This window comes from Austrofundulus limnaeus, unplaced genomic scaffold, assembly GCF_001266775.1.
Source record: "Austrofundulus limnaeus strain Quisiro unplaced genomic scaffold, Austrofundulus_limnaeus-1.0 Scaffold320, whole genome shotgun sequence".
Classification (NCBI taxonomy): Eukaryota; Metazoa; Chordata; class Actinopteri; order Cyprinodontiformes; family Rivulidae; genus Austrofundulus; species Austrofundulus limnaeus.
Window position 1 is genome coordinate 164745 of NW_013952722.1, and position 21597 is coordinate 186341.

The 21597-nt window shown below is 39.5% G+C and overlaps 1 protein-coding gene across 3 annotated transcripts in view; it reads right to left on the reverse strand.

Annotated features, from left to right (window-relative positions):
* LOC106527369 (sodium-driven chloride bicarbonate exchanger) overlaps nucleotides 1-19473 on the reverse strand; it is a 50855-nt gene extending 31382 nt beyond the window's left edge. The window contains exons 1-2 of one of the 3 annotated variants that reach the window (XM_014022229.1): nucleotides 1232-1502; nucleotides 474-503 (exon numbers count right to left, since the gene is read on the reverse strand). In XM_014022229.1, coding sequence (XP_013877683.1) covers nucleotides 474-503; nucleotides 1232-1279 — 78 coding nt within the window. In that variant the 5' untranslated portion in view covers nucleotides 1280-1502. Of the gene's footprint in view, nucleotides 1-473; nucleotides 504-598; nucleotides 698-1231; nucleotides 1503-19179 lie in introns of those variants that run through there. The other 2 variants (XM_014022232.1, XM_014022231.1) reach the window with 2 other exon arrangements.
* Nucleotides 19474-21597: the final 2124 nt, after the last annotated feature.

Sequence of the window (21597 nt, forward strand, 5' to 3'; positions counted from 1 at the left end):
TCCTTCGTCGCGGCGCTGTGACGTATGTGGCCGACGAATTCGGCCTTCGGAGGACCCGTCCTGTTGTTTTGGACACAGCCTTAGATCCTGCTTGACCTCTTTGCAGCCTGACCCTGACCCCAACACTAAGGTTAACCAGGAGAAATGTGACCCAAGTAGGGTTCTCCAGAAAAAGTTGTGCCGTACAGTAACGCCCCTTTTTTGCTTGTCCAGTCAGGTGTGTCCCTTTAAAAAGTCCATCAAATCAGGTGTGTCGCTTTAGAATTGACACACCCACTCGTCCGCGGAGACCCCTACTTGACCATGTCCCCTACAAACAGTGACCACGCCCACTGTTTGTCTGACTCCGCCTACTATCCTACCTCAAATTACAACTGGCCCATTGTGGGCCACTACGATACTCATATGGTCCTGGTAAAAATGAGTTTCAGACAAAGCTTTGTTATAAAAAACAACAGGCAGGTTGAACTCACCACGTCCTTGTGTCCTTGAGCAGCTTGTTCCTGAAAATAAAAATAAAAAACAAGACATGTTAGGAAATTCCTCAACATGTTATTAACTCAACAGTTTGATACAAGCCATTATCTTTGCGACATACTTTCATGTTTGACCTTGGGATGCTAATGGAGATTCTAACCCTAAACTAGTAGCTCTACAGTCGTGCACATCCTGGTGAAACCATGACAACCATCACTGCGCAGGAGGAGGAAGGAGGAGGAGGAAGGAGGAGGAGGAAGGACGGGCAGAAATGACTGCAGGTCCTCACAGAACCCGTCCTCTGACGGCTTTGTGTTTTCACAGAAACCTGTGTGACGCTGAGCACAGGACGTCAGAGGAATGTTAATGAGGCGGACTGCAGGGCTGCTTCCTGCCGTCATGTGTTGCTCCAAACAGCTTCAGCTTCAACATCTTTGGTTTCTGCCCGTTTCTGGTGACAGAGCATCCCACTGATGAGGCAACACGCCTCCCTCTGCCTCCTCACTGCTGCCATCAAACACCTGCGGCTCTGGGAACATCTTGAACCCGCAGCTCATCAGCCCCCCTGCAGCCCCCCCGTGATGCGGTCTGAGACCCTCTGGGTTGTGCAGGAGCAGGTTCAGATCAGACCTGCTCTGCTGATGGACTCCACTGAAGCCCACCTACATGAGGACGGTCTGTCCTCCCTCATCATTAAACAGCTTTAGAGGCTGGGGGGTTAAAGGCACGTGCATGTGGGTGGTCTGGGTCTTACCGTGGGTAAAAGCGGCTCCATCTGGGCTCCCTGGTCCTTGATGTCCATGTTTGCCCCCCCTCTCCTCTCCTCTCCTCTCCTCTCACTCCTCTCCTCTTCTCAGAACTGAGCTGCTCCTTCCGTCCAAACGCGGCTCAGAGGAAGAAAAGAAAAAAAACAAGAAGAAGAAACGAGAACTGACCTGCTGTGGGAGCGATGCCCCCCTTCCCTCCTTCCCTCTAACCCTCCCTCTCCTGTCCTCACCCCCTCAGTCACCGGTGGGTTTGTTAAATGGAGGCGCAACGCATCCCGCTGCCCCGCATCGCTTTTACGCACCGAGGAGGAAGGAAGGTGGGGGCGCCCACAGTCACCGTGTGTGGGGGGCTCTGTTCTAGCCTGTGTGGCGGGGAGGAGGCCGACCACCTCATGTTTTACTGCTCAGATTTTTAAAGCGTTAAATGGTTTATTTTAGAAAAAACCCGTCAAAACAGCCACATTGGTTTCATATTTGCATCATATTTATTGTGAGATGAAACAAACAGCCCCTCCCTTTGTGTTTATGATCATTTTATATGCATCCATCCATTAAACATGATGCAGTCATGAAGGTTTGTGCTTCTTGTTGCAGCTCGACAGGAACCATAAAGATGCAGGGTGGACTGAAGGTGACTCTCTGACGCCCTCTGCTGGACCACTGGAACCATGTTGAACTACAAGTTCATCTGTTATCATCAGCGGTGGGCAGCACTAATCTTAAAATTAGTTCCACTAAAGCACTAACTCAAATATTTAGATCCCCTAATTCTAAAGCACTAAAGCACTGAAAATGTTATCAAAAGCTAATTCTAAAGCACTAAAATAACCCAGTCAACACATGAACATTGTTCAACAGACAACAGGAGTCGCATGATGTCATGTTGCTCTCTGAAGTCTTATCATAGACATTCCTCAGCTGGATTTGTGTTCATATATTGTCACCTGGTGAATAAGTGACTCACATATGAACAGAATGTGAGACAGTTTTCACCCTCAGCTGTTAACATTTACGTTGATCAATAACATTTAAAGACCTCAGTTAGTGCTTCTAAATTTAGCGAGTGCTAATCCACTAATAATTTTCTAAATTAGCAAAAGCCCTAAAGCACTAATCAGAAAATGTGTTCCCCTATTAGTGCTTTAGGGCNAAATATTTTCTTTTATCGTAAACCTTATTAATCAGAGAGGTGCTGGCCAACAACTCCAGGCCATGAACACACTAACATGTTACAGCCACGCCTCCTACATCCCTTTACTCCGTCTCTTCTCATGTCAGGTTTTGTTCTCCTGACGTCCGCGGTGAATTAGCTGTCAGGTCACCTCACCATCAGTTCCTTCACTGCTGGAAAATTGTTTTGAACTTTTTTATTATTATCTCTGTTTAATAAAACAAAYCTTGGTCTGCATCGTTCTGACAAAAAGACAGAAATAGGTGGCGAGAACATCCAAGTGTGATCACGACAGAATCAGAATAAAGATGCAGAAAATAAAAATCACTCCATTGTTTGTGTTTCTGGCATGTGTGAAGCAGGCTGGTATGTAGTTCTCTGATTTCAGCCAGTAGTCATGTTTCACTGGGGGAAATTAAAATACAAATCCCTTGTTTGCATGACATTCTGTCTTACACAATAATGCACACACATGGACACGCATGTGAGGAACAAGCCTGAGCATCAAAACAGAGAGTGGACAGATGCAGAGTGCTGGCTTAGGAGGCTTACTGTACACAGAATCACTAACAGGGGCTGGGCACAAACAGGACAGATAAGGGCTGTGTCCAAAACGACAGGCCGGGTCCTCCAGAGGACCCAGACTACCCGGTCGAGGTGGGCCGGGTCCTTGGTAGACCGGGAAGACCGGAAAAAAAGAGGCTGTGAATTTGGACGGTCTAGCCTCCCCTCCACCCCGGCGTACGTCATGTCACCTAGCAACTGTGACGACGCTAAACAGAAGCAAAAATAGATCAAAATTAGAAAAATACTGATATATTAGCATTATTAATATCACAAAACTAAAAAATTAACTTAAAAGTAACATTTGAAGAACTAATTGACCCGCTGTAGGTGCATGTTTATTTYGCGTTTTTTTATGACAAAAATAATATTTAAAAACATGTCCATACAAATGATAAAAGTATTAGAATTACAACCGCTAAATTTTTTAAATTTTTTTATCGCCATATTTTTTATTTAAAACGTATTCTTTTCTCTCGCTTCGTCCGCCATTACTAGCTTAAAAAAAATCTCCGGTCGGGCCGCAATGCATTATGGGATACGCTGGGCCGGGAAGGATCGATCAGACCTGTCCTTCCAATCGGGGAAAAGGAAGGACGTATTTGTCGGCCGCATCGGAGAAGTCTTCGGTTTGGGGCGTCCTTCGTCGCGGCGCTGTGACGTATGCGGCCGACAAATTCGACCTTCGGAGGACCCGTCCTGTCGTTTTGGACACAGCCAAGGATTCGTCATCTCGTCCCTCTGGATAGACCTTCCTAAAGATCCCTCAGCTAAGTTCATAGTAAAGTGACAGATAAGTTTTCTCAAAGCCAACCCTCCACAATCATTACACAACCACTGGAGAGTCCATAAAAACACAGGTAATGTTGCCAATCCACCATTTTTAAAACCTAAAACTTGTGCATCAACATGATGGTACCACAAAGAGGTGTCGAACTTTCAGCACTTGTTGGCTAATGACAGAACGCCAAAAAGCCTTGATCAAATTATCCCAATTTAACATGTTCAACTGGTGAAGGGGAATAAATCAAACTTAGCCACGCCCACTTTTTAAGCTGTAGCCAAAGACGGTGGGTGTTTTGTGTTTTTATTTCACTTACTTGCCCGTGCTGGGTTTTGCCTTGGTTAGAAAAAGGGGTGAAGCTAGGTGAAGCTAGACTTTTTTGCAACGAGTGGCAAAGTGATGGCCAAGGTGTTTTTCTATTGGGGCACATACAAAACAAGAAACGCTCTCTGGATTTGAAAACTGAAGGTGACCTAAATTTAAATGGCAAATTTGGCTGTTTTAAGAAATATAATTTTGTGTGATCATAGCTAAGAGTGATCCAAAAACATGCTGAATGCTAGTCACAACTTATTATTCAGCTATTTTTAGACATACAAAGCTGAAGATTAGTGTAGAAGTAGCTGAAAACAATCTTTACCAAATTCTAACTGCTAATTCACGATGGCCATCACAGTTAACTATGAAAGTCTATAATTCAGCCATTTTAAGACTTACTAAGATTAAATTTGTTGTGGAGTAGCTAAGAAAATTCCCATTATGATTTCCAATGCTATTTCTAAAATAAGCTAACCACTAATGCTAATTTCCCAGAGAGCTATAATTCAGCCATTGTTTAACGTGCACCATTGGAAATTTAAATAGTAGTGTAGTATTGGAGAACAATCTTTAACAAAGTCTAAATGCAAATACAAAATCTACGATCCTCAACCACTTGTTAATTATTTGGGGTTGGCACACTCTAGCTCTGCCCATGGATAAAAAAAATAACATCAAGGGCATTTGGGGCATTGGCGTTATCATGATCCTGCCTAGCGTTAGGCAAAAATTTGAACAAAACATGTCACTAGCTGCATTTCCATTGACCATAAAAATGCGCAAATTAGAATTTCGAAAAAAAATTTGCTTAATGGAAACACGCCAATTTTGAAAATATTTGTTTTTTAATTAAAATGGTTTTGCGCTAGGATGAAGTGGTTTTTCAGCTGTATCAAAATTGGTGTATTTCGCAAAATTGTAATGGAAACACTTTTTTCGCATCGCGGGAGTCACGATGTTTCTACTGGCAAGAAAGACGACAAAGAAGAAGACAACAGGAAGTAGATGTAGTAAACTCACCGACTACAGTTTCCCAAAAACACAGCCTACGTAGCCACTCCCAAGTATAAGAGGTTTGTCGCTCGAAAGCCTCGAAAAGACGCCGATGTCTCCTCTGATGATGAGCGCTAGTGTCGTGGTAGCAACATGCATGATTGTTTGCATCCATTGCCGCCATGTTTGTAATGACTTATCATGAGAACAAACATACTGTATTCATGCGTGATTTTAACAGCATTTCTTACTTAATGGAAACACTGCAATTGCAAAACTGTGTTTTTTCCACAAAGTTTTGCGCACATTTGCAATGGAAACACGGCTATTGTTGTTCTGCGATTAGAGGCTTATATAAGTAATTTCAGCTCGGAGCTAATGGTTGCAGGGAGCCAACACTACTCACAGGAGAGAGTGGAAAAGAGTCTGGAGAAGTGGAATTACCAAAACCCCAGAACTGCTTATACTTGACAGAAAACCTTTCTTTTCAACAGTTTCTATTTACATTTTTTAGTGTAGCAAAAAAAAAAAACTTTTTAAAATAATATTGCTTGCTATCACGAAACAACCACACATTGCAAAATTTGTCTGGCTCAGTTCTGTTCAACACAAAGCACAAACACTCAGCCCAGATAYTACAAAGAATGACGGCCTTTTGGTGGGCCAGATGTGGTCCACGCATGGGCCAGCATCACATAAACCCAAGCCAGGCCAGTTGTGGAATTGACAGATTTGGGCCAGGTAAASCAAACCACAATGGGGCCAGTCATGGCATCTTAAAAACAATAGCATCATTTCCAGACCTGGCCCACACCTGCCTGCTATGTGTGACTGTTTGCATGAAATAAAGATTGACACACATTCACTGATTGATCCTCCACTCATCTCTTTCAGTCCCACAAAAAAAAGCTTCACAGTTTGACAGATGAGCCACAAACTCCTCCCTGCAGGTCCCAGATTCTATTTATAGACACTGGCTTCCTCTGCCTCATGTTGCTGACCCTGGCCCAGCCTGGCTCCGCTCACCAATCTGTGTTCAGATTAATGCGCCAGCGCTTACAGGAGGGGATAAAACCTTCGTCTCTGACCAGCGGGATCAGTGACGAAGGGGGCCCCCGCACGATGGAGAGAATTAACGCTGCTCTGCTTCTCCGCTGGTCCACCGCTTGCTGATGGAGATTTCAGAGAGAAAACGGGAACAAAGAGCACGTGACTGGAGTCTCGGGGGGTGGGGGGCGGGGAGGATGAACACACACACACACACACACACACACACACGCTCCAACATAACACGAGCATGTTTCTGTCTTTCCTTGGCGGGTCTCTGATGCGTTTCTGCAGCTCGCTCTCTGATGCGTTTCTGCAGCTCGCTGCAGGCTGTGGTGTGATGGGGAGGAGCGAGCAACAAACAGGAGCAGAGAAGCAAACGCCTCAGGCTGAGCGAGCCACRAACCGACGACGAGGGGATACCCTCATATCACCGCGTGTTAAATGAGCCACTGCACTCAAGCAGATGTGTGAGTGTTTGGGCAGTGGTGTAAATAAAGTTTGTTGTTGAGTTTTACTGATTAAAATACTAAATTAGATGCACATATGTACATGAAGAGCCTCAGTTAAGAGCGTGCACTAACGTCTGTATTGTCTGATAGTAAATCTACCATGTTGGAAAAGAGAATCTCTATCTGTGTTACAAAAAACATGCTCAGAATCAACCAAAACAAATTTATTTCCCAATTTATTTCAAATCATTTTTGACATTTATTTCCTAAAAAAAAAAAAATATATATATATATATATATATATCTCCCTTACAATTTTAAAGCATTCTGTAGCTAGTTAGCAGTAGTAGGAACAGCTAACCAAAAGGTTAGCTTAACCACCAATCTAATGAACAAACATTAGCTTCATTAACCACCTGCTAACCAAAAAGGTTATCTTCATTAACCACCAACCTGCTAACCAAAAAGGTTATCTTCATTAACCACCAACCTGCTAACCAAAAAATTTATCTTCATTAACCACCAATCTGATAAGCAAAATGTTGTCAAATAGTACACCACTAAACAAATAAGAAAACAAATGATAATCGCTAACCTAAGATCTGTCATTTAAACACAGATGTGAGTACAACTTTACAATAAAAATCCCATTATAGATGGCTTATAAATAGTTTATAGACAGGTTATTAATTCATCTTGTAAATCATTATTAAGTGTTCATTATGCATTAATTAAGGAGCCTTAAGGAGTATACTGTCTTACACTTTACATTAAGGCTCCCTTTGATTGTGGATATGCATAATGCAGTAATACAGTACAATATTATATGTACAATATGTGTTTCCAATACATCGTTTTGTTTACAAAGGTAGTAATCTAGTCTGAAATGTTTAATGTAGCACTTCAGATAACGTACATGAACAGATTTGGCTCAATATTTGGCAAGAAACAAAACAGTTATTAATGGTTTGTAAGGTGTTTACAGGTGAATTAATAACCTTTCTATAAACTGTTTATAAGCCATCTATATGAGGAGCCTTATTGTAAAATGGTACAGATGTGTGTTATCCATAAAAGGTCAGAATCTTGGCTAAAAGTTCATAAAACCAAATCAACATCCARCAAACACAAGCAGTTCAGTCAGCAAGTAAACAAACTGACAAGTGATGTAAACAGTTCATTAGTAGACTTAAAGTTAGCAGAACAAAATGTAGCAGAAGCCAATGGGGACCTCTACTTGTTTTTAGTTACTTTAGTACACTGGTCACATGAGCACATCTGCTAAACACTGGTGTGCGATCAAACTCTTGTGGCAGCTTYCTTGTTTTTAATCACATTTAGCTGTGTTTAAACTATATATTCAGGAAAACAGCATCAGACTCCAGCAGGAGGAGCACACAACTTTGTGCTACAGTTCTTATAACAGTGACTCAGGATACAGCCATCATGTCATCATGGAAGGAGTATTTTTGATCACTTTTCACAAGCTAAAATGCAGACTAACAGATTCTGGGGCTGCGTCCTCCGAAGGCTGGATTTGTTGCGCAACACTGTCTTGTGAGTGGTGGGCTTCAATGTGGTCACTTAACCAAGGCTAGATTTCTGAGTAAATTGCATATAAATATTAGTTTTTATACAATTTTTCTATAATGAATTCATCATTGAGGAATKACATTTTTCCAAACAAGTCATCATAAGCTGAATAAGGAAATCCCAGACAGCAAGAAAAAATACCTGATCAAGTATTCATTTAATGATATTATTAAAGATTATGCATAGATTGCAAAAAGTACTTTCAAATACTCTATAAAAATGTTTAAATAAATACAAATTGACAGTTATGATCTTCAAGTTTTATTGTACATGAATGTTTCCATTTAAGTTTTAAAAATCATGGCAACTTATTAAATATTGAAATGTTACCATTAATTTCAAACGCAAAAAACCTCCTGCCGTTTTTACACGAAAAAATTACAAATATAATAAATCCTTCATACTGTATATAAAGGATATCAAACTATTAGATGGGATGAAATAAAWTTTATTTTAAAATTTAGTCCTAGTGTACCAAGGTGCCAAAAGTAAATTGAAACTGATGACTTACAATTTAAACATTTATCAACATTTATCATAACTGTAGTAAATGAAATTGATTAACTATATTGCAAGTTATTACAGGTTAAATGAACAACCATTATATTTACAAATGTAGTTACCAAAATGAATTACAATGCATTGTTACTAACTGCTAAAAAATAATTATTTCGGTCAGATTCTGCATTTTAGAAACATAATATATTGCTGATGTGTGTAAATTGGTGATATGTTTTTTTTTTTGATATGATAATATTTACTGACAAACATTTCTACCAAATCAAAATAATGGTTGTCAATGTAAAACAGTTTTAACGACATGCTGACATAAAGTGAACACGTCTTGGTGACAACATTCAGCTGACAAAATGTTCACGGAGCTCTTCAGAGCTTTCTCAGCACAGACCGTCTGAAAAAAAAAGGACCAACCAGCTCACCATTATTTACTTTCAGCAGATGGTACATTTCTTCTTCCACAAATTCAGACTCAGAAACAAGACTCTTCCATGATGTACGGTCCTCGTCCTGCACAACATGGCTGCTCGCTCTGACCATGAAAAGTCACGTGATAGCTCCTCTAGTGAATACCTACCTCACTGAATGGGACCGGCTGAATTTGAATGGAAAAAAGAGCAACCATGGACTTAATGTCTGCTCCCAAAATTTTATCAAAGGCAAAAGATCAACACAGGACCACCCTGATCCTATCCCTGCACTTTCTGTCCATAAACACAGTAAACGTGATTGTTTTTACTGCTAGCTTTTCTTTCATAGCATCCATGCTAGCCTCATACAGAGTTCTACTGCAGTCAGTCACTGTGACTCAAGTGATTAAACTACACACATAGATGCAGAAAGCTAATCTAGAAGACACAGTAAAAACACCAACCGTTTTTCCCAACATGCTTTCCAAACCAAACCTGCAGACGTTTCAACTTATCTCTCCTGTGATTCCTGGAGTTGGATGTGTCAAAAATCACTCTAGAGATGTCTTTTTCTGTTATGTTAACATTGAATCTCAGTTTTTCTATTATATATTTTTCTAATCTAWTCTATTCTATTYTATTCTATTCTATTCTAGAATCCATGCTGATTATCAGATCATTTGAGAGAGCAGCAGATAATGAACTGATGTTAATGATATGCATGACGTCACAAGCAGAGATCGCCATACATCGCAATGTATTACAAATTTAGCAAAATGCTAATCCGCTGAATGAAAAATTAGCTTTGTTATTGACCGTTAGCAAATTAGTGGAACTGTGCCCACCACTGAAATTAAATTTTACGAACTAACTTGGACACAAAGAGACATACGTATGTTAACAGCACTAGCAAATCAACCACAAATGAAAAGTTAGCATTGCTATTATTGCTGTTATTGAATTAGCAGAACTGTGTCCACAAGGGGTTTGACAGCTTACATTTTAACCATAACAGTTACCTTTTATTTATCAGGTAGTTTTTCGGCTAACCGACGCACACCAACTACAAGTTCGCCCTCTTCTCATGGAAGCAGGCCATATAAATGAGCTTCAAACTGTCTATTTCTATGCAGCATTTTACTGCAGATATAGAAATGTGTCCCACTTTCACATCCCATCAAAGTGAGCAGAGAATAAAYCTGCAGCCTGATTGATGGGTCTTTGTGGAGAACACCTGATGTTGAACTAATTTGTAAACACAAAACAGCCAAAATGGCCTCTTGACCTGATGAAACCCATGTCATTGTGTCTAAATCCCTGACAGATTTACAACCAGTGTTCCTCTCTGAAGAGCAGATGTCACTGAATGTCAGATATCACCAGTTCTTGAGCTGGTGAGGGCACACTTGGGGTTGTAATATTTGCATTAGTCAAATGTGGCTAAAAGGCTGCACATGAGTCTAAACTTTACCCTAATCTGTGCCAGAAAAAAGTCTAACTTCTTTAGTAGATACTCAGTTAATGAAAGTCTTGACAGATATTAGTGGGGCCTTGAAATGGTTTAATACTTGAGTAAATCTTCAAGTATGCCTCTTTGCTGAGATACAGTTCAAAAATAAACACACAGGCTGCCAGCAGAACATTCTGCTCCAAAAATACAAGATTGACTGTCCTACATCTCAATACAGCAAATTTCAGTTGGGTCTCTGCCTATATTCCCTAGTATATATTAACACTGAACATAATTACTGTGGAACATAGGTACAGGGCAATGTAGGTAACAGGGAACATGGGTACTAGAGAACATAAAAACATAAAAACAAAGGAACATAAGTACTAGGGAACATATGCACTGGGAAACAGGCACCAAGGAACATAGGTACTAGAGAATATCAGTATTGTAATATCATATGTAGGTACTGAGAAATAAACAGTAAGTACTAGAGAATCTAGGTACTAGAGAGCATAAGAACAAAACATCACGGAATATAGGTACTGGGAAATATAGGTACCAGAAACTATAGTGAACATAGGTGCTAGAGAACATATGTTCTGGTACACAGGTACTACGGAATATAGGTACTGGGGAAAAAAAAAGAACAAAGGAACATATTTATTAAAGAGAACATTGATACTGGGGAACATAAATACTGGGAAATATAGGTACCAGAGAACATAGGTACTAAGGAACAGGTACTAGAGAACATAATAACAAAGGAACTTACTTACTTGAGAACATAGGTACTGAAAGACATAAAAGCACAAAGGCAACGAACATAGGTACTTGGGAACAAAGGAACATATGTACTACTAGAGAACATAGCTATTGGGGAATATAGGTACCGGGTAACATAAGTATTAGAAAACATCTATAGGTACTGGGTAGCATAGGCACTAGAGAACATAGGTACTAGGAAATATAGAAACAAATTAACATAGGTACCAGAGAGCATAGGTACTATGGGAACATTAGGTACTACTGTCATGATGTATCTCAATAATCCAGGTAGAAAAATTTTTTTTATTAAAAAAATAAAATAAAAAAGTTCCTCTGGACAGGTTCTTCTTTAATGAAATGTTTCGTCTCTCCAAAGATCYGCACAAACMGAGTAATATAGTATATGCTGTTAAGTGTCAGGAGGACTGTGATCAGTTATACATTGGGGAAACAAAACAGCCACTGTTCAAAAGAATGAGCCAGCACAGACGAGCTACTTCGTCGAGTCAGGACTCTGCAGTTTACACTCAACTACAGGTCAGAACTCTGCAGTTTACACTCAACTACAGGCCAGCGGTCACTCTTTCAGGGATGAAGATGATCTTATCCTTGATAGAGAGAAACTTGGAGGAGAGACWAAATGTTTCATTAAAGATAAACCCGTCCAGAGGACCTACTTATTTTTCTTTTTGATAGGAACTACAGGAACATAAGAAAAAAGGATCAAGTTCTAGAGAACATAGATCCTTAGGGGAGAATAGGTACTAAGAAACATAGGTATTGGGAAAATAGGTACTACGGTACATAGTTACCAGGGAACATAAATACTAAGAAACATAGGTACAGGGGAACATATGTTTTGGGTAAAAGAGGTACTAGGAAACATAGGTAACCGAGAACGTAGATACTGGGGAACATAGGTACTAAGAGACATAGGTACTAGGATAATACTGTAGGTAATGGTGATATATGTGTTCTGGGAAACAGATACCAGGGAACATAAGTCTGGGGAACATAGTTATTGGGAAATTTAGGTACTAGGAAATATAGGTACCAGGGAACATAGGCGCTAGGGAATGTAGATACCGGGAAAATAATTACTAAGGAATAGGTAACAAAGCTTTTGTTTGTAATATAAATTGTCCGATCAGTAAAGAAAAACAATTTGATGGCTAACTTAGGAGCATTTTTCAATTTGTGCAATTATATGCCCTCATAATTTTTCTGCTGGAACTTGTATTGCAAAATAAAACTACAACAAAAATGTTAAATTAAATGAATTACAGTTATCAGATAAAAGTAATTTAGAAACCACTGCAAYTGACTTTGGTATTCAAGGCCTCCACATACTCCATTTGAAGCCGAACAGCTGACAAGCGGTCTTGCGGCTGTTCTGTGTTCTGTATGGCAGATTCAAAGCTGCAAAAAGAATGAGGCGATTTTTGTCATGTAGCTGCTAACTATGAGAGCCAATCTCAGCAGTTCAGATGGAGCATGCACARGCCTTAACTGTAGCTGAGCTGGGTGTTAGGGTTAAAAAAACACTTTGAGTGCAAACTGTGATAATTTAAAGATAAGTTTACAACAAATAAAATATTAATTGTTCACATTTTCACAGAATCTCACTTCAAAAGATCTGAAATACTGAATAAAGAGCAAAGGTGCCTGACAGCATTTGTTAGATTGTGATGAGATGTGCTGTTTAGCATTTCATTCTGCATTCGGGTAGTAGTTCAAATACCTTTGAACTCTCCTCGTTTGTGAATAAAACGTGCTTCAGGTCATGCAAATGAAGCAGAAACTGACCGCTGCAGTTGTGATAAAAGCCTATGTGGGGCTGCATGATTGAAGCTAWAGTGGCCCAACTTAAAACATCTTGTGTGGTTGATATTACACTGATTGCCAATACTATGGTACTTCTACTGGTAAAACTGTAGTAGCCTCAAAAAGGTCATTGGATTATTGTAAAAGATAAAGCAGTGTCTGTAGCTAATGCTTTTTGGAGCCTGAGCTAATGACTGTTCATTAGCTSAGATCACTGGTAGCAGATCACTGGTAGMAGAYCACTGGTAGAAGATCATGGGAAGAACATGGGTAGAAGATCACCGGTAGATCATTTGTAGAAGATCAGTGGTAGAGGATCATAGGTAGTAGATTATGAGTAGATCAATGATAGAAGATCATGGGTAGTCGATTATGGGTAGATTAATGGTAGAAAACCATGGGGAGTAGATTATGGATAGATCAATGGTAGAAGATCATGGGTAGTAGATTATGGGTAGATTAATGGTAGAAAACCACGGGGAGTAGATTATGGGTAGATCAATGGTAGAAGATCATAGGTAGAAGACTATGGGTAAGATCAATGGTAGAAGAACATGGGTAGTAGACTATGGGTAAGATCAATGGTAGAAATCATGGGTAGAAGACTATGGGTCAATCAATTGTAGAGGATCATGGGTAGTAGACTATAGGTAGATCACTGGTAGAAAATCAGGGGTAGAAGATTATGGGTAGATCAATGGTAGAAGATCATAGGTAGAAGACTATGGGTAGATCAATGGTAGAACATTATGTGTAGAAGACTATGGGTAGATCAATGGTAGAACATTATGTGTAGAAGACTATGGGTAGATCAATGGTAGAAGATCATATGTAGTAGATTATGGATAGAACAATGKTATAAGATCATGGGTGGGTGGTCACTGGTAGAAGTTCATTGGTAGAATATCACTGGTACTATATCATGTAGAAGATCACTGGTAAAAGACCATTGGCGGTAGATTATGAGTTAGAGATCACTGGTAGAAAATCTTGGGTAAAAGATTGGGTAGATCACTGGTACATCAGCAATAGAAAAACTAATATCTAGCTATGTTTTATATTTCATGAGATATTTTTGCTAACAGGCAGAATTGACTCCAACAGTTTATCAGTTGTAGATAATTCTTTCAATTATTATTTCTAAGAGTTTTGTTAAAATTCATCCAGTGGTTCTTTCTAACGACACAGACAAATGAACACAGCTCTGTTCAATTCGTTGTCCACAGATCAAATAAACCAAGGTTTTCACATGTAACACTAGCACAGTGTATTATGTCTCCAAAGATTTGTTTTAGAGTGTAACATGTTATAGAACAACAAAGAGGATGTCTATGGGTGTCATCGTGTTTCACTTTGTTAGCCAGGATAAATCACAGCTCTATTGATTCCCAACAGCTCCGTTTAGGAACCTGTGTTCGTTATAACAGAGCTTGCTGAGAGAAAGATACATGACCTCATTTCTGCCTCTTTTTTTCAAGGATCTCTCCGGAGGCTTTCACAACAGGAGGGGTGATGAATGTTTACATTATGACACGCTGAGAAATAGGACAGGTGGAGTGAGCTGAGWATCCTGTGAAGTAAAGTATTTGTCCTCCATGGTGTGCTCAGAAAGCAGTTAAAGTTGGGCTTTTAATACCGTCACATATAAATCTCTTTACTGTGTTGGCTACCGCAGACAGTTGGTCTTGGAAAACACAAAACAGTAATATCTAWGTCAATTTTACAGATTTTGAGCACAAATTTAGAGGCAGTAGCTGAGAGCCATTCGCAAAACACACTCTAACCTTGTTTTTAAGGTTTGATCAAAACAGCTACAACTCTCATTTCTCAAGAAACTATTTTTATCTCTGATCTCTGACTAGTTGTAACATTAGACATTATTTAATAAACTTTATTTCAGCTATAAAAACCAAACTGTAATAAAAATAAATGATGTCACAAAGCATTCTGGGTAAACGATGTAAACAGCTGCTCTGATGCGAGTTTCATCCAGCTTGAAGATTAATTTTGGACAGTATCTGATGTTTTTACCTGAATAAGTTGATGGAGGATAACAGAGCTGCTTCATGGAAGGCTCACCTCAGCTTTAGCCTTTTAGCTTTCACGTTAGCTCCAGAGCTAATATGGAGATATGGCTTCAGCTCTTGAGCCAATAATATTGGCTAGGGAGCTAATGCCACATATGTTAGTAAATGGCAATATATGGCATTAACTCTAGAGCTAATAAATATGGTGCTAGCTCCAGAGCTACTGAACATGTTTGATTCAACTCAAATATTGTACAGAACAACATAGAAACATAGAAAAACTAACCTTTTTATCCCACATTTTAGCTTTTTAGCCTTGACTCTTCATGTTTTCTCAACTGTAACACATCATCATCATCCCCAGAATGCATTGCATCAGTAAYCAAATGGTGATGGGAAATGTAAAATGTAATAAAAATAGATTATTTTTTAAGTAATCAGGAGTTTTCACATGGCACAAACAATTTTTAGTAGAATAGAGAAATAACRTTAAGACCAATATAAGATGGTAGACTGAGATCACTTTAGGTCTGCTGTAACATTTAGCAGGTGAATTCTCTGTAATTCTTTAGTGTTTTGTTTATAATACAACTTAGAATGATTTAGGGCTTGCAGAAGAGGGGGCGGATTATTGGTGACTGTACAAGCTCTGTGATTGGCTAGCAGCCTCTGTTGTGTGTTTTTTTCCCTAACTACAGATGGTTCTGTCGTCGCAAAAAGCAGAAACACGTTGGAATAATACCAGAAAAGTCTGCGTATATGATAATCAAATATGGTTTAATTAYGAGCAACAAACAAACAGAACCGAATCAGGAAGTTCTGCATGCTTGCGACTGAACGCGTCAGCAGAATACAGCCAATAATATAACATCATGTCAACACCATGTGACAGTTYACAACCAATCACAGATTGCCAAATATACTGTCCAGCCTATCACAGGGCTCCCAGCCCAAAGAGTCTGTTAGAGTTCAGTCCATTGYGGAGTCGTCCGGAGCTATCAGAAAGATAAGAGTGATGGACAGTGTCAAGGTGAAACAGATATAAATAATTAGACCATGACAGTTCTCWTGGTGAAGACAGCAGGATGTGTACCTGCAGCATCAATCTCATGCTATTTTCGAGGGAAACTCTCAGCTACTACCATCCCAAATTTTAGCTTAGCACCTTAAAATTACCTGAGTTAGAGCCATTTTTGTGTTTGCTAAAGYCAGYCAGCTGTGGTGGCCATCTTGAATCATGCTGACTTCCAAATTCACTTAGCTGCAGATGTGCATCCATTACTACMCAAGAGTTTAGTTGAACTCTGTCCACTGGTTCATGAGACATTTTGCCAAACAACTGAAAACATTATCACTCGCCATTTGCATTTTGGTGATTAAAAGACTTGAGCAAATCTAAAAACATAGAAAGATGTGAAACAGAAACAAGCCCAGCCCTGGCTCGGTCACAGATCAACAGGGTCAGAGCGGAGGTTTTAAGCTCCTCTCTTACTGTCCCATCTGTCAGCTAAACTCCTTCAGAGCCTCCACATCAGCACCACYGACTCCCTGCTCTGCATCAGAGCCTGGAGCCTTTCACATACTCTTCTCCAAGAAATATTTAACAAAAAACAAAGATTGTAACAGAAAAAAAAATCTGAAAAATATTTATAAACAACCTTTGAATAATTTTTGTTGGCATATAATTATCTACAAGAAAATGAAAATGTTCTGCCTTTAATAATTTTGTCGTATTAAAAAATTGTGCGAGCTAACATTAGATGGGCATTTTAGMCRACTTCAAATAWTGGGCCTCRTGCAAGAACCATTCGTACGCACAGATTTGTTCTTAAGTTGTGCGTACGAGTGATTTAGGAGAATTTGTGGCATTCACCAATGTTTTCWTATTCTAAGATTTTTTTCAGATACGAACAAAATTCACGAGTGGTCCAGACCTGTCGTATATTTTACGAACAGTCAGTCTGCTGTTATCCAGACGGGTTTTCTTCACTAATAACTTTATATTTCGTTAGTTTGAAGATATTTTGAGTTGAAAATAAATCACACTCTGTAATTATCTTGACAATAGGTTATTCTGCTTGAATTAGTTATAATTTTAAATGTAATAATTTAGACTAACAATATAAATTGTCCGGCCGGCTGGCTTATCCGGGATCAGGTCACGGGGGCTGCAGGAGACCCCACTCTCCCCAGCGACACCTTCCAGCTCGTCCTGGGGGACTCTGAGACATTCCCAGGCCAGAGGGGATACATAATCCCTCCATAAAGTCCTGGGTTTTCTCCAAAGTGCCAGACTTATTTTGAAAAAAAAAATGCTTATTTCAAACCCGCATCTGAGACCACCTGCGACCGCATGGGGGGGGGGGGAACAGTGCGCAATGGTGTGTCTTCTGAATAAATGAAAATGATTTAACACAGTTGTTTATACTTTTAGCAGCTCTTTTTATTCCACAGCTGASCTGCTAAAAATGACAGATTTTCTTTTCTGGATCTCTGACAGACGGACTTCAATCTCTGAACTCATAAAGTTTTTCTTTTTAATTTTCGCTGTCATTTTCATGAATGGACACTTCCTTGTATCTGAGGCAGGAAACATAGCCTTATATGGTGTTTTTGGGGTGGTAATTATGCTAATCTCCTCTCACGTGCACGAGCAGCTGGATAGAACAGGTGGAATTTACGCAGCTCATTTACACACTTTTCCTGAAGATAGAAGAGGTTGTTGAATCTGACGTGACATGTTCGTACGAACCCTTTGTACGAACAAAAGTAAGAGAAATTTAGGRTAAGAATACGAACATGTTCTTGCATGAGGCCCAATGTTTCTATATCAGATCAGCTAATTTAATAGCATGGCATTTTAGTTAACTTGAGCTAGTATTAGCACATCCCTTCAGCTAACTTGAGCTAGCATCATGGAGTAATTCCTACACATTAGCATAAATTACTTGTTTGAATTTTGTTTTACGTATTGTTCTCATAAGTATAATGTTTCATTCTTAGTAACTGTATTTCAAGAAGTTTTTTATTTTATTTTATTTWTCTTTATGTTATTAAATGCCCTGGTGTCATGCAATAATTTATTGCAATTAATTAATTAATTTATCTTTATAGCCTGGGCTATAAATGTCATAATGTATGGTAATTGCTAATACCTAATATTTATTTCTGTATAAACTATAAAATTAAATAAAATTAGACGGAGTCAGTTATCAAATTCCTTTCACTTTAGATAACCAAGCTAGCATTAGCTTATCACTTCCATTAACTCATGCTAACCATAGATTATCACTTGTTAGCCTGAGCTAACAATAATTTATCACTAATCAGTCCACATGAAAACTCATCATGAACACGACATGAGTCTGTTACAGACTTTGTGTCTGTACGTGCGAAATAAGACATTTTGCKACATAAAATATAAATTAATTTATTCCTGTTTTAGGCAAAGTTTTTGACAGTTTAGACTCAATCAAGCTGAAAGTTGTTTAGTGTCATACAGTATCATTTGTCTGAACGTGTTTATGTTTTGCCTGATGCTGTATGTTGTGATCTTGAGTTGTTATTTCCTGCCTCAAGACTACAGATGTAAATTAGGAACTATGCTAAAGTCTGGAAGTAGAAGATTGTTCATTAATGTGCACTGTCCTGATTGATCAAATAAATAAATAAATAAATAAAATAGTGAAACAACAATAAAGCTCACTGTGGATAAAAATAAAGTGTTCTTGTCTTTTCATTAAAGAGTCAAAAAGGAGAGAATTATAATTCAATGCAATAATTTCAACTATTGTTTACGCAGTAACTGCGAGACGTGAAAGCCAGTTTTTAAGCAGCTAGTATTAACTGTATTTATGTTGGTTTTTCTGGCTGTAGTTTAATAAAAAAAAAAAGAAAAAATCATATAAAATTTGTAATTTTATTTAAAATATGCCATTTTATTCTTGTTTCCAACTCTTATTGTGAAACGTAAACACTAAAGGAAAGCCATTTCTGCCCTGTCTTGCTGAGAGCCTACCTGCCCCACATAGTGTTTACTGAGGTCCACAGAGAGCATGATGTTCCTGTGACGTTACAGCTGGATSTCTCTGCTCCGGCTTTCAGCAGCGGTGAAACCGGAGAGTGAAGCTCGGGGGCCCGAGCCCGTCTCTGACCTCAGGGAGCGTTTCTAGCTGTTGAACGGAAACGGATCACTCCTCAGCCGCTTCCATCAGCTGCTCGTCCCATCCTGGAACAACCCTCGCTCTTCTCCCAAACAAAACCTCGTTCAAAACGAAGAATCCTCTCCGCCTCTGTCGTCCAGCGCAGCATCAAAATGCTTATGACAAGCATCCATCTGCCAATCCCCCCCCCCAGCACCACCCCGGAGAGATTAGCGCTGTGACATCACTGATGCTGCGTTCTGCTCCACTAAGCTGTGAGGCTGTAGAGATGCTACCCGAGAAGAGGCTCAGGTCGCGGGGAGTGGAAACCAGCATCCTGTCGGTCCTGGTGCAGCACACCTCTCAGCTATAGGAGCTCAGAAAGGTGTGTGTGTGTGTGTGTGTGTGTGTGTGTGTGTGTGTGTGTGTGTGTGTGTGTGNTGTGTGTGTGTGTGTGTGTGTGTGTGTGTGTGTGTGTGTGTGAGCATACCTGAGGTGAAGAAGCTGCTCTCGGACTGTTTTGCATCGTCAGTGAAACTGTAATGGAGACACAATGTACCAGAAAGAGATCTGGAGGAAGAAGCAGTTTTTTTTCTCCAGCCGATCCGATCCTCTACAGGCCCCTGAATTCTCCTCTGACCATCTGTCTTTCACCTCCTGCAACCAGCTCTGCTCCCTCCTCCTCCTACAATGACCAGAGGAAGGAGGCGCAGTCTCCTCACTGCACCGAGGAGGCTTCCTTCCCTGCCCGCCGAGTGTGTTACTGAGACTTCACGCCGATTCAGGAACACAAAGCTCCAAACGAAAACARCAAGCTCTGTTCTCGCTCAGCTCCTCCAGCCGAGATGCTCCTGGACTCTTAAAGGCCAGGCTCGGCGGGGAACCCTGGTGTTCACCAAGGTCGTCACTGGGACCACCCAAGTTTTTCAGCCGCCTCCCTGACTTGATCAGTCCAAAAACCACAACAAACGCCCACTTTCTTCACAAAAACTATACGGTTCTTCAGGGCCCACTTTTCTTACATTTTCAAAAAAATGTTGGTAAATTAAGTGGAAAGAAAAGTTGACTCAGTGTGATTGTCACGTGGTGCTGGCCCATGCATGGACCACCTCTGGCAAACCACATCTGGGCCACCAAAAGGCTGTCATTCTTTGCCAAATGGGCCAAATGTTAGTGGTATGTGTGGGCTAGGGTTGGGCAATATTGGCAAATAAATTAATCAGGATTAATTGTGGTATTTAGCCGATAACGATTAATTTGACGATTAATCCCCCAGAGTCCCTGGACACTCTTGTATCCTGGTCACATGAACATTTTATAGGGAGAAAATTGGCTCTTTGTAAAAATCTTCCAATTTGTGTCAAAATTACAGACTTCAGGCTATACATCAAACTTTAAATTGTGTTGATAGATAAATAAATTACACAATTTTTTAAATGTTTGTTATATTTGAAGCAGAGAGGAGCACCAAGCTGTTAGTCTGCCTGGTGGCATTAATTGTATTAATCGTCAAGTGCCAAAAATTAATCGATTAATGTTTTTCTGACGATTAATTGCACACGATACGATTATGCCCAACCCTAGTGTGGGCCAGAACTGGGCCAATCTTGCAATGTGAGTTAGTTATTTTGAAATAACGAATGGACCATTTTTATGTGCACTGTACTTTATGTAAGAGACATRACACAATAAAAGGACCTTCTGGTTTTGAAAAGAAAAATCTGAGCTCAGACATAAAGGAAGACAATGAATGTTTAAATGTTCCTGTAATCATGAGAAAAGGTTATGAGAGAYTAAAAATGCTTTACAAGAACTGTAATAACTATGCAGAGCTCTATAAAATACTTGAAAAAAAACAACTAAGTAAGAGTACATGAACAGAAAAGGACTTTGGTAAAAATACATTTCACTGATGAGAAAACTACTTAAGTAAAAGTAATAAAACTGTTCACAAAAATATGGAAAGTAAAAGTACTTTTACACACTCTCTAAGAAATAAATTGTTGAATATACTGAACCAAACTGGTTCCTGTATGCCAGGTTGAGTAAATTGAACAATATATGTATATTTCTTGCTCAATTGACTCGACTAGGCTTAGTGGAGCCAATTGACATGACTTTGTTGAGTAAATTCAACTCTTCATTTTTTAGAGTGCAGAAACATCATCTTTCATGATGAGATCAAACAGATTTAATTTGTAACAAGCAACTAGGCGTTACATTTTAAAGTAAAGAAGTAAAAGTAAAAGTAGCTGTTTAAAAAATGGTCAAATTACAAATCCCCAAAAAAACTA